Raw genomic sequence first — 12,400 nt, forward strand, 5'->3', positions numbered from 1 at the left:
GTGTCCTAATCCCTTCATTTTAGTCATTATGCACCACTAGCATTTTAGTTTCCATTGCATCCTACATCAACATTGCATGATCTATTTCGTTTTTCTATATAGAATCAAGGTTTTTGGTGGGTAGGGGTGGACAAAAAATCTAATTTTCTTGATTTGATCCACTTTTGCTCTGATCCAATCCATTTAAATTCCATTTTATTGAAAATCCAATCCATTTAAAATCCATTTTTTTGGATCTGGATTTCAATCTAATTGACATTTTATATATTTTATGGATTGAATATTCATTATCTAAATCAAGATTTTCAAATATGGATAATCCAAAAAATCCAATCTAAATTTTTAATAGAAATTTTTAGTTGGGCTAGGCTAAAGGTTGAGATGGACTAGGCTATATCCAAACTCGGACAGGCCGTACTCGACGACATGTACGGACCGAGCAGGCCCGACGACCTTGAAGGGCCGGATGGGTCCGATGACCAGAACAGGCTGGGCGGGCTTGATGACTCAGATAAGTCATTGGGTATGAACCCCTGAACGGGTTGGGCGGGCCCAAAGACACAAATAGGTTGGATGGGTCCGAAGACCTATATGGGCTAGGCTGGTTAGACGACTCGGACAGGTCGTGCCCGACAACCTGTGTAAGATCCGAGAAAATTAAATAATTAAATAAATAATTATTTAGTAAATGAGGGTAATGGGATCTCTATGGCAATAAATGCTAGAAGTTATGACAAGCAGAAATACTAGCTTAAGTGGTTGAGAGTATATGGCCATGATTAAAGGACTTGGATTCAAGTCCTGTGTATGCCATTTGTATGTAAATTAATTATTTTATTATTTTAATAATATGCTTGACCATGGTGCGTGATAATATAATCCTAGATGTGTAGGTATTAGGTAATTGGGTGGCTGTGGTGTTTGGGAGTGCCTTTGGGAGCAGAAATTCCAACACTTGGAGTGCCTTTGGAAGCAGAAATTCCAGATTAGGGGAGCTGCACTTCGTGCTTTAAACTTTAATTATATAATTGTGTAATGTATGGGATACATTTGTGTGTTTTGTTTCTACCAAGTTTATAGATTTTTCGTGTTTCAGGAATTTTTCAGAAACCGCTTGGCGATAATGAAGGCCTGTCAGGCGACGAATGATATTTGAACTAAGATTCTGGGTTCTGCCCATAAATCGCCTGACGACAATGAAGGCCCACCAAGCGATACGAATTGGATTGGTTCGTTTTCTGTGACTTTGTAGTTTTTTTTTTGAACGTACACCTTTGGTTTTGGGTAGTTTTACACGCAATAGGGACCGCCGGGTGGTGGTTTCCTATTGCTAGGCGCTAGGTCTCTGGTCTTGTTTCATTGGGCGGCAAGATCTAGTCGTTGGGCGACTACGATTTTTCTAATCTGCGCAATTTTCGTAAAACTATATGTCTCATTTCGTTAGTCGTCCGATTTACCTGAAAGTTTGACATGTGATCCATAACATGTTATTCTTTACTTTCAACGGTGGAGATTTGAATTGGAGTTTTGTAGCTAGAGTTATATGTTACTCGTGATTATTGGTTTGAATTCCCTAACAATATGATTAGTATTGGATGCTTCAGTGTGATTGGGCCATGCTAGGATAAATGGATTTGTGGTTTCGGTGCTCTGGTTGACATGTGGTGTTTGGGTCATTAGAACCTGTCTTGGGGTGCACAAACCAGCAACTCTCACGTTACTGGTGTGGCGCCTAGTGGTGTGTCCCGTGCAGCGTCCAACGACATGTTGAGATCACCAAACAGTCTACGCTAGAATGTCGCCTGGCAGCGCTTAGGCAGCGCCAGGCGATAGCACATGGCAGTGTTTGTTATTATTGCATTTTGCATGTCTTGTTGTGTTGGTCCTGGTCTAGATATGCTTGACTGTATCACAAGCGAGTAGGTTCGTGATTGGTGATGGAACGCGTGGTTAATATGAGCGGGAAGGTTCATATTAATGATACTCTCGTGTGAGGATATGATCAGGGACGTTCATATGTTCCGTTCTCACACTTGAGAGTTGCTGTGAGCGAGGAGGTTCATAGCTGGATGAATCATACGTCTTGGACTACAGGTGGAGAGGTCCGTAGAGTTGGACTACAAGCGGGGAGGTTCGTAGAGTTAGACCACAAGCGGATAGGTTCGTGGAAGCATTGGAATCCCTAAAACCAGCTTGAGTGTGTATCTTGTATAAGGTAATGTGTTTTTCTTAATTTCTTTTGAATGTGTTGAGATGTGGACTTAGACTAGGAGATGCTTGACTATGTCATGAGCAGGTAGGTTCATGGCTGGTGGTGAACACATGATAATATAAGTGGGGAGGTTCATATTATGATGCTCTTGTGTGAGGATACGAATGGGGAGGTTCATATGTTTCATGCTCAAACTTGAGGGTTGTTGCGAGTGTGGATGTTTGTAGTTGTTGGATCACGTGTGTTAGACTACGGGTAGGGAGGTCTGTAGAGTTGGATTACGAGCGGGGATGTTTGTAGAGGCAGGACCACGAGCAGACAAGTTCGTGGAAGCATATATATCCTAGGTCCATGGTCAAGAAATTGTGGGTTGGAAAGCGTAGGGCAGTAAGGTTTCTTGGTTAAGCATTGGCTGGAATAAAGTAATTTTGGGTGAACTTCTATGTATTAAATTATATGTTTATATTATTACATGAGCTCACCCTTTTTGTGTGTGTTTAGCGATGATCGTGTAATTCGTTACACGGGAGCAGACATTGTTTCAAGTGGAGCTAGTAACGCTTAGAGCTGAAGAAGGGCTAGCTTGGGAAGTTTTATAACTATATTTGACTATGTTGTAAACATTTAGTTGATCAGTTTTGAACTATGTAAACCTAGAGTTTAATTTATGGTTTTGAATTTTGAGACATTTTATTAAGGCATATTTAATAATGGCATAATTAATATTATTTTACTTTATTTTATTTAAATTAGTAATATCTGGCCAAGATGTTACAACCTGTATGGACTGGGCAGGCCCGACAACCCTAATGGGCCAAGTCGGCTCGACAACTCGGACGAGCCATGCCAAAATGACTTGTACGAATCGGGCAGGCCCAACGACCCTAATGGGCCAAGCGAGCCCAACGACCCGATAGTGTGAGGTTGGGCCAGCACAACTAGTCAGATAAATCGGGCTGACCCGACGACCTAGACGGGTTGGCTGGACCTGGCCTGATGGCCTGGATGGGTCCTAGACCTATCGACCCTTAGCCGACGACAAAAAGTTTAATAATATATTTTTCATGTTTAAGAAGAAAGCCCATGGGTGGGGCTTGACCCACACGACTTTTGTGTGGTTCTTGGCCCCGTGGGCTTCTTTAATGGGGGGCTTTTTTGGCCCTAGTCCTGTAGGTTGGGCAAAATTGACAACTCTAGCATAATTGTATCTTGTCGGCCTTAAGGAGACAAGTTTTAGAAAATTCAATTTAAATTTCTTATATCAAAAATGAATTCTTGATTTTGAACTTGATCCAAATATTTGGACTATATTTAAATCTTGATCTAAATATTTGGATCTAGATTTAAAAAAAATTCAAACTAGGTTTGATGAAAAAATGGATTTGGATCGAAAATCTTATCCAATTATTTGGATCTAAACTAGATGGAATTGGATCATTAAAAATCCAATACATGACCACCCCTACTAGTGGGTTAAGATTTTTATTTGGCCTTGCACTGCACTTGAAAAGGAGTTGTATTGCCTTGTTGCTATGAGTTGTTACCCCAATATGCCATTAGCATTTGCATTGCATTTTAATATAATCTCGAACTTGCACATTGAGTGAATTGAATTGGAATCCTAAATCCTGAATTGAATTTTGGTTAACAGTTAATTAAGAACCCTTGTTTGAGATCAGCTTGAGCTTACATGAATTCCAAAGCATGCACATGATTTACTTGCATTTGCCATATCATGATATCACTTTAAGCTTGGTTCAATTATAGGGGCATGAATAACACGTGAACTCTATCTTGGATCTTGAATTGAATTGATATAGATTTTCATGCATATTTTCATCTAATTCAGTGTTGCATTCATGTTAGTTCTCTATTGCCATCTAATTTCTAGATTTGTATCATAGCACATGCACATTCTGTTTGGGTGTGATGTGATGAAGGATTGACCCCAACCAAGGATGGAGGCACATGCTTAAGAAGACTAAGCATATTTAGAAAGGAAGTTCACTAATCCTTCATCCCTTTCATTTGTATTTGTTATTTTTGATTCCCAAAGTTGACTTAGTTGAATCAACTTTAGTTGACTTGTTGACCTTTGACTTGGTTTGACTTGTTGACTATAGTTGACTTGACTTAAGCCAACATGCTAATCTATGTTTATTTTCTTTGTAGGTTAATTAGGAGTAAGAAAGCAATGCTAGGTGGTGCATGGTGATTGGGGAGCATAAATAATGTGGAGGAGAGAGTAAAGCAAAGGCATAAAGCATAAAGTAAAAGGCATGAAGCAAGTGTACCTATGTACCTTTGGTCTCCTTTGTTTTTAGCTCACTTTGGCCACTTTTTGGAGACATATGAGACACATTCTTTGTCTCTTTTTGTGCTAGAACGAAATTAGCCTTGCACACACCATAGTTAGTTCTTTTGTCTCTCATTTTTGTAACCTTATTTGACCTAGTTTCTAGAAGCTAGGGTTAGGTTTTTGTAGAGACATCCTTAGGTATCTTTTATTTGCTTAGAGGCCCTTAAACTCTTCTATATAAGGGGTGCTCCTAGACATGTAAAAGGGTTGGACATTTTGAAGTAAAAACACTCTTGTGTCTCAACCATTTGTGAGAGTTTCCTCCCTAGGGACTGAATACTTTTAAGCCTTATCTTGCATAGCAAGTGGCGACACACATCCATTCATCTTCAAGGTTGCCATGGCTTCTAGCCTAGCCTTGTAGTGGCGTGCTTCTCACATTTTTACCATTTCTTTCCTTTCCATTTTATGTTTTCTTCTTCCTTTAATTGTTCTTGGTTTTCTATGGTTTATGTGCTTTCCATTTCCTTTTCATTTTGAATCAATCCATCATCTTCTTCTCTTGAGCTTTGTGAAAGGAACCTTCACATCTAGATAACTTGCTATCTTAATGTTCAGTAGGGATTTCACTTAGCTTTCTTAATCAACTCACACCATATTCAATAATCTTAAAAGAAACAAGATAATCCTTCATCATGATGTTGTTGAGATGCACTAGTTCACTGATGTCATGCACTGGTTTAAAGCGATTTTCTATTCTAAATACACGTGGTTTGGTTTTAGTGTATTAACTAACTTTTATCATGAATCCAAATTGATCCATGGATTTTGCATTCTGCAGCGTCTGCATAATGGCACATGTGTAGCCTTTTAGTTGCATATTTGCATTCACAATTTCCTACTGAGAAATTTGCATTTGCATCATTCATAGTTCTTCATGTTGGTTAACAATGTTGTCCCAAATCTACTCCCATTTTCCAATATTCAAGGACCATTCTGCACTTGGTAAAGTCTAGAATCCTTTCATTCACGCACATCTTCTTGTTCTTGTGTCAAGTTCAATTTGCACTAGGCTTTAACATTGTTCGTGGTCCATAATCATTCCTCAATTGTGCATAATATCCAAATTTGCATAAGGTCTGCATCTTCATCCATATCCCATTCAACTATGCTCATCTTCATTCCAATTAAAATTCATTTCACCATTACCATTAGATTCTACGCATGCATTGCATTCTTGGTATACTTCCATTCATGCATTTAGATAGTTTAGTTTCAATTAAAATAACTCTGCACTTTTTCATAATTTAATTTTATTTACTTTCCCACATTTTCAAGTTTTACTTTCTTTATTAATAAGATTATTTTTTTAAAATTATGCAAGTTAAACTTAACACACACCATTTCCTTGGATTTGATACCTAGGGTTTCCCTATATTTCATTAGGGGGATTTGGTTTTTCTTTGCCTTAACACGACTAAAAAGGCTGCTAACAAAATGGCTTAAAGATACGGTTGTACCAATTGAAATGGATATGGTTAATTCTTAGGTAGCCTATCAATATGAAAGCACTCAAAGCTTACAAGATTTAGAAGTCAGCAACTACGATTTCCTATATAAGTTGATCAAGAGGCTTCATAAGTACCATGGAGTTGATGGAGAAGATCCACACATGCATTTCAAGGAGTTCCACATGATGTGCTTAATATTTAAACTAGCTAAAATTGTTGAAGAATGGGTCAAATTCAAGGCATTTCCTTTTTCTTTGAGGGACAGAGCAAAGGATTGGTTGTATTACAAGACTTATGCAACACCAATCACTTCATGGACTAAAATGCAAAGAAGTTTTCTAGAGAAGTTGTTCCCAACCTCAATGGTGTCATCTATCAGGAAGCAAATATGCACCATTGAACAAGGACAATACGAAGAGTTGGATCACTACTGAGAGAGATTCAATAGGCTCTGTATAGCTTACCCAAATCATCAAATTTATGGGTCATTACTTCTTGTGCAATTTTATGATGGGTTTTTGTTCAAAGATAAGAGTTACATTGATGTTGCTGCTGCAAGATCTCTACTGGACAAGACACCAACTACAACAAAGAAGTGACTGTGTAAAATGGCTGTTAATTATCCTGATGAGGTAGCTAGTGTAGAAACAATATAGGTTTTCTCTGAAGTTGAAATTCAAACTTATTTGCCTGAGGTGCAAACTGACTTTGATGGTATTGAATTGTAAAAAATTGAACCTATAGAGTCTATTATGGATTATGTTACTATGATGCCTAATCATTCTTATATCCTTGATCAAGAATTTTCTATTGATCATATTGATATACCCTCTGTTATTGATTCATGTACTGATTTTGACATTATATCACTCGATAAAAGTTGTGCAGTAGGTGTTGATCTGATGAAGGATTGACCCCAACCAAGGATGAAGGCACATGCTTAAGAAGACTAAGCATGTTTAGAAAGGAAGTTCACTAATCCTTCATCCCTTTCATTTGTGTTTGTTATTTTTGATTCCCTAAGTTGACTTAGTTGAATCAACTTTAGTTGACTTGTTGACCTTTGACTAGGTTTGACTTGTTGACTATAGTTGACTTGACTTAAGCCAACATGCTAATCTATGTTTATTTGCTTTGTAGGTTAATTAGGAGTAAGAAAGCAATGCTAGGTGGCGCATGATGATTGGGGAGCATAAATGATGTGGAGGAGAGAGTAAAGCAAAGGCATAAAGCATAAAGTAAAAGGCATGAAGCAAGTGTACCTATGTACATGTGGTCTCCTTTGTTTTAACACACTTTGACCACTTTTTGGAGACATATGAGACACATTCTTTGTCTCCTTTTATGCTAGAACGAAATTAGCCTTGCACACACCATAGTTAGCTCTTTTGTCTCTCATTTTTGTAACCTTATTTGACCTAGTTTCTAGAAGCTAGGGTTTGGTTTTTGTAGAGACATCCTTAGGTATCTTTTATTTGCTTAGAGGCCCTTAAACTCTTCTATATAAGGGGTGCTCCTAGACATGTAAAAGGGTTGAACATTTTGAAGTAAAAACACTCTTGTGTCTCAACCATTTGTGAGAGTTTCCTCCCTAGGGACTGAATACTTTTAAGCCTTATCTTGCATAGCAAGTGGCGGCACACATCCACTCATCTTCAAGGTTGCCATGGCTTCTAGCCTAGCCTTGTAGTGGCGTGCTTCTCACATTTTTACCATTTCTTTTCTTTCCATTTTATGTTTTCTTCTTCCTTTAATTGTTCTTGGTTTTCCATGGTTTATGTGCTTTCCATTTCCTTTTTGTTTTGAATCAATCCATCATCTTCTTCTCTTGAGCTTTGTGAAAGGAACCTTCACATTTAGATAGCTTGCTATCTTAATGTCCAGTGGGGATTTCGCTTAGCTTTCTTAATCAACTCACACCATATTCAAAAATCTAAAAAGGAACAAGTTAATCCTTCATCATGATCCAATTGCTGACTTTGTGGAGATGACAAAATTAAATAAGAATATAACTATTGGCAACAATGATGTAGTCCTTTTGGATGAAGAAGGAATAATTGATGCAAGTGAAGGACTTGTACAACATGCTCCAATTTCAGCTACCCAACAACTACCAGTACATGATGAGCTTTTTCTGCTAAAAAGGCAATTAACAGCTCCCTATTGTAGTAGGAAGGTATGTGACTTCTTCTTAGGACACTCTTTATATCATTCTAATACTCAACTTGAGGGGAGTTGGAGAGTCCTCTTTCTCTCACTAGGGAAGTCCACCAATACACGACATTCCCTTAGAATCTTAAAGTAGCTAGGGAGACCTTTATTTCTTCACTCAGATGGTGGCACTCAAAAAGTTGCTAATCTTTTATCTCCCAATCTAAATAGACCTCTATATATTTCTTTCCCATGGAAAAGCAAAAAGTCAACCATAACTTTTCTAGGCTTTTGTTGCTCACGCTCCCTTTCAAACTAAGTGTGATGTCTTACCCCTAATGAATGAACTCTTTGCATTACTGATTAAGACTCTTTACACCAGCTGATTGATATAGGGACATGTCTACCTTCTAACAACCTCATATGGCTCAACTAGATTTATAAGATGAGTTAGCTTTCGCCTAACTCAAGTTATATATGCAATAGGTGATTGATCAAGTCATCACACATGAAACGTGAATTAAATCACTAACAAATGAATGAATAATTAATTAAAACAATAAAACAATACCATTCATAACTTCAGAAGATTTATATATAATCCCAACACTTGGATGTTCAACAACTCATGATGATTCTAACAATTCATCCTAGGAGAAATTGCATTTTCCTCGTGTTTTCTCTAAATTCTAAGAGATTTTACAAGTGAAGAGAAAGAATCTAGAGAGAGAAACTATGATCCTAAAGAATTCTTGATGAAGATCTAGATGATATGAAGGGGGGTTTGCCCCTTAATTTATAGAAAAATCTAGGTTGGTTGTAGCTCCAATCTAATGGCCAAGCATGTAAGATTTCCTCCCGTGGAGGGTTTCCTTCAAGCTTGAGTGCATTTCTTGCAATTTGATCACAAAGTTTTCCTTCAATGGTGGGTTTCCTTCATGGGTTTAGCTCTAATCTTGATGCTTGAGGTTACTTTTGGGTGAAGTTTTCTTTGTGTGGCTTAAGCACCATATCTTCTGCTAGAGTTGTGGAGGCAAAATTCAAATGTTCTAGAAACCACCTTAAAGTTGCTCAAACACTGATTCTACAAGTCAAACCATTTTGCTTTGTTTCACGAAATATTGCAAAAAATCATCAAAAATACATTAAATTGTCACACATGATCATTTCCAAATGCTTTTAATTTAAATTAGATGAAAAAGAGTAAAATCCAAAAGATATTCAATGAAATCAAACTATATAAGTGCTAAAATGCATGTGAAAAATAGGCAAAATGGGCACTTATCACAATCCCCCTTTTTAAACCTTTGTTTTGCTAAGCAAAGTACTTTGGATTTTATGAAAGATCAGATACTGGAATTGGTTGGACTCAAAAGTTGTGACTTCACTAAAAAAGGATTTAAGAGAGATGCATTCATAATATAAGATGATATAACCCTTAACATTTCAGTTCAAGATGCTTAAACATTTCAATTGCACAGCCTAAATCGATCATTGGATCCCTAGTGTGTAATTATGATTTTCAGTTTGCCCTCCCAGTTTGAAGTGTTTCACTCTAAGCAACTTTTTGCAATCCTTTCATACAACTTTGTATCTCATGTTAAATCATTGACTACACAAAACTTGGTGAGGATCACTAATGACTTTACATAGCTTGTAACATGGTTGGGCTATAAAGGGAAATTCATTTTTCAAGGCGAGCAATACTCACTAAAAGGAAATGATGTCACAAAATACATGTGTAGTGAATATTCCAAATATCACAATCTCCCTTTTTTAGGTATTTTCATTCTTTTCTTTACCCAACTCTTTCATGGCCTATGATTGGATTTTTCTATCTTTATGCTCTACATTGGTTGTCCTTTGTCCATTCAGTCACCTTTTCTAACTCACACATTTTGTTCCACCTTCCCTATTAGTGATTAAGGTATGATTCATCATTTTTCAGGCTAGGTGTGCGTTTTTAGGTTCAAAAGGGATTTTCAGTTGAAATATCAGGGTGGTTGTTTGGCTCGAGCTAAAATTAAAAACAAAGATGGCCTTGATCCTTCCCTCACCTCCTAATGTGCAAGTCATAAACAAACATTCAACAGAAAATAAGTGTAGGCTTAGCCCAAGGTGCTTCGGTCATCTAATCTCATAGTGTTTGACTATCAATTCTCATTGGTTGGGTTCTCATCCTATGTCAATTTGTAGTTGTGCAATATCCATACAAATCATTAAATAAATTCATGTAGAGCTTATTCATCATTTCTTCCTTACGTTCCTACATTTCAAAATCATTTTCAGCTCAAAAGTGACTTGTCCCACTTTTTTTTCCAAGCAATTTTCAAACATTTTCATGCTTTTTCAAGTGGTTTATCATTCTCTATGAGTTTTTCCAGAGAAAGTGTGTTTTTATCTTGATTGTGATTTTGCGTGTGGTAGATCATTTGCCTACTCTCTCAGAGGTCCTAAGATCAAACCCAATTGACCATTTTTTATTAGTACTTTAATTAAATATCTACAGTATGAAAAAAAAATAAAAACAAATAACAGACATGTACTAGCTAACTCTCTCAACTAATAAAAGTATAAAAGTATGAAATAGGTGGTTTATTGAAATTACCTTTTACTCATTCTGACATCTAATAGGTGGCTATACTTTCTTTGGTTCAATCCCTCTATATCCATTTTGAACTATATGTCTTAAAGCAACAACATAAAAAACATATTGATTTGCTGCAACACTGACCCCAATTCCATTTCCGCACTATTCATACCTTGCCCCTAATAAAAGACTCCCTTATGGTTAATCCACATACAAGATGGCTTTATTGACTTTGCTTATACAACACCATAGTTAATTCTAAAGAAGTAAAGTTGCATTTTATTTCTTGTAGCAAAAAAATTGATGATTACAACTATTCATATAAAAATTTAAATATGTACAGTGAACTCATGTGTGATAAAAGATAATGTTAACATCAACCCTTACAATTTTCATGTCTAGTCTTATTGTTCAAGTTGCACAGTACATTTAAAGTGTGGTAATGGGAGCAACACAGTCTTACCAAGTTCCTAACTATGGGTGTAGTTCCCAAGTCCAACAGCAAAACCAGACTTTATAGGTTTTCCAACAAGCTCATTTAATCCAAAGATAACCTTAACCCTGAAATATAACTATCATTGTATGTTAAACTTGAGTTCAATAATTAGCTACAAACACAATTAGTGAGAAAACACTAATCGTTTCAGTTAATGTTGCTGAAAGGAGTAAAAATATAATGATAGTTTTATATGAGCCTTAAGAAAGAAACAAGATGTAGTGAGACACCTAACTTTCTTCAATTTCGATTGCTTCCTTCTCTTCCTTAAACGAATACATCCTCTTGGATTTTTATTTTTATTTTCATAAAAGAGGTTATCTATTCTTTTGTTGTTACCATTAGATGTCACTTAGGAAATGACAGAGTCATCAATTCTGTCTAATGAGTGGCATGGTCAACCAACACACAAAACATTTCATTACCAAAAATTTTGCCCCAAATAGAGAATAAAGACATTCAACAAGTCACGTAAAGCATCGTCGAGAAGGAGAAAATTCATTGTTGCAACTAAATTTGCTTCACGAAAGTTAAGGTTCCAATGAGATAGGATTTGTGACCCAAAATTAGATTAATGAGGAGTGAAATAAAACAAAGAAATTTTGTACGAAAAGGAAGTTAGGGGTTGCAGACAAAACCTTGTAATTTAATTGCCTTCAATGCTGATGGGTTAGATGGTACTAACGACCAAGACGAGACGAACGGTACAAATGACGACGTCTCGGATGACGGCGACGTGCACAATTTTGATGACGCGGACGGCAACGCGGACAACTCTAATGATGCAGACGGCAATGCGAACAACGTTGATGATGTAGACAGTGAGGCAGACAATGCTGATGACGCGAAAGACGCAGACAAACAACAAGAGGGAGGGTAGTCTTAGGAGGAAGAACATAAAGTTTTGTGGGAATTTTAGGTTTAATTTAGGTTACATTATTTTTAATTAAAAAAGTTATATAAATTTTACATATGAAACTTTTTCGTAGGTAATCATTTTCAAAATAACTTTCTTTAATTTTTTTATTATATTTATTTTCTACACTTATTTGTAACTTGTCATATGAAAGATTCTGATCACGTTATCTACGAAATTTTCATATATAATTTATTTTTATTTTACCCATGAACTTTTCCTTTA

The 12,400-nt window shown here is 36.6% G+C and overlaps 1 protein-coding gene across 1 annotated transcript; it reads left to right on the plus strand.

Annotated features, from left to right (window-relative positions):
* Window positions 1–426: 426 nt before the first annotated feature.
* On the plus strand, window positions 427–12,139 carry LOC114180553 (acidic repeat-containing protein-like). The gene is made up of 2 exons (XM_028066863.1): window positions 427–523; window positions 11,934–12,139. The coding sequence occupies exons 1-2, from the start codon at window positions 427–429 to the stop codon at window positions 12,137–12,139; spliced, it is 303 nt and encodes a 100-aa protein (XP_027922664.1).
* The last annotated feature ends 261 nt before the right edge of the window (window positions 12,140–12,400 follow it).

This window comes from Vigna unguiculata, chromosome 4 (genome assembly GCF_004118075.2).
Source record: "Vigna unguiculata cultivar IT97K-499-35 chromosome 4, ASM411807v1, whole genome shotgun sequence".
Classification (NCBI taxonomy): Eukaryota; Viridiplantae; Streptophyta; class Magnoliopsida; order Fabales; family Fabaceae; genus Vigna; species Vigna unguiculata.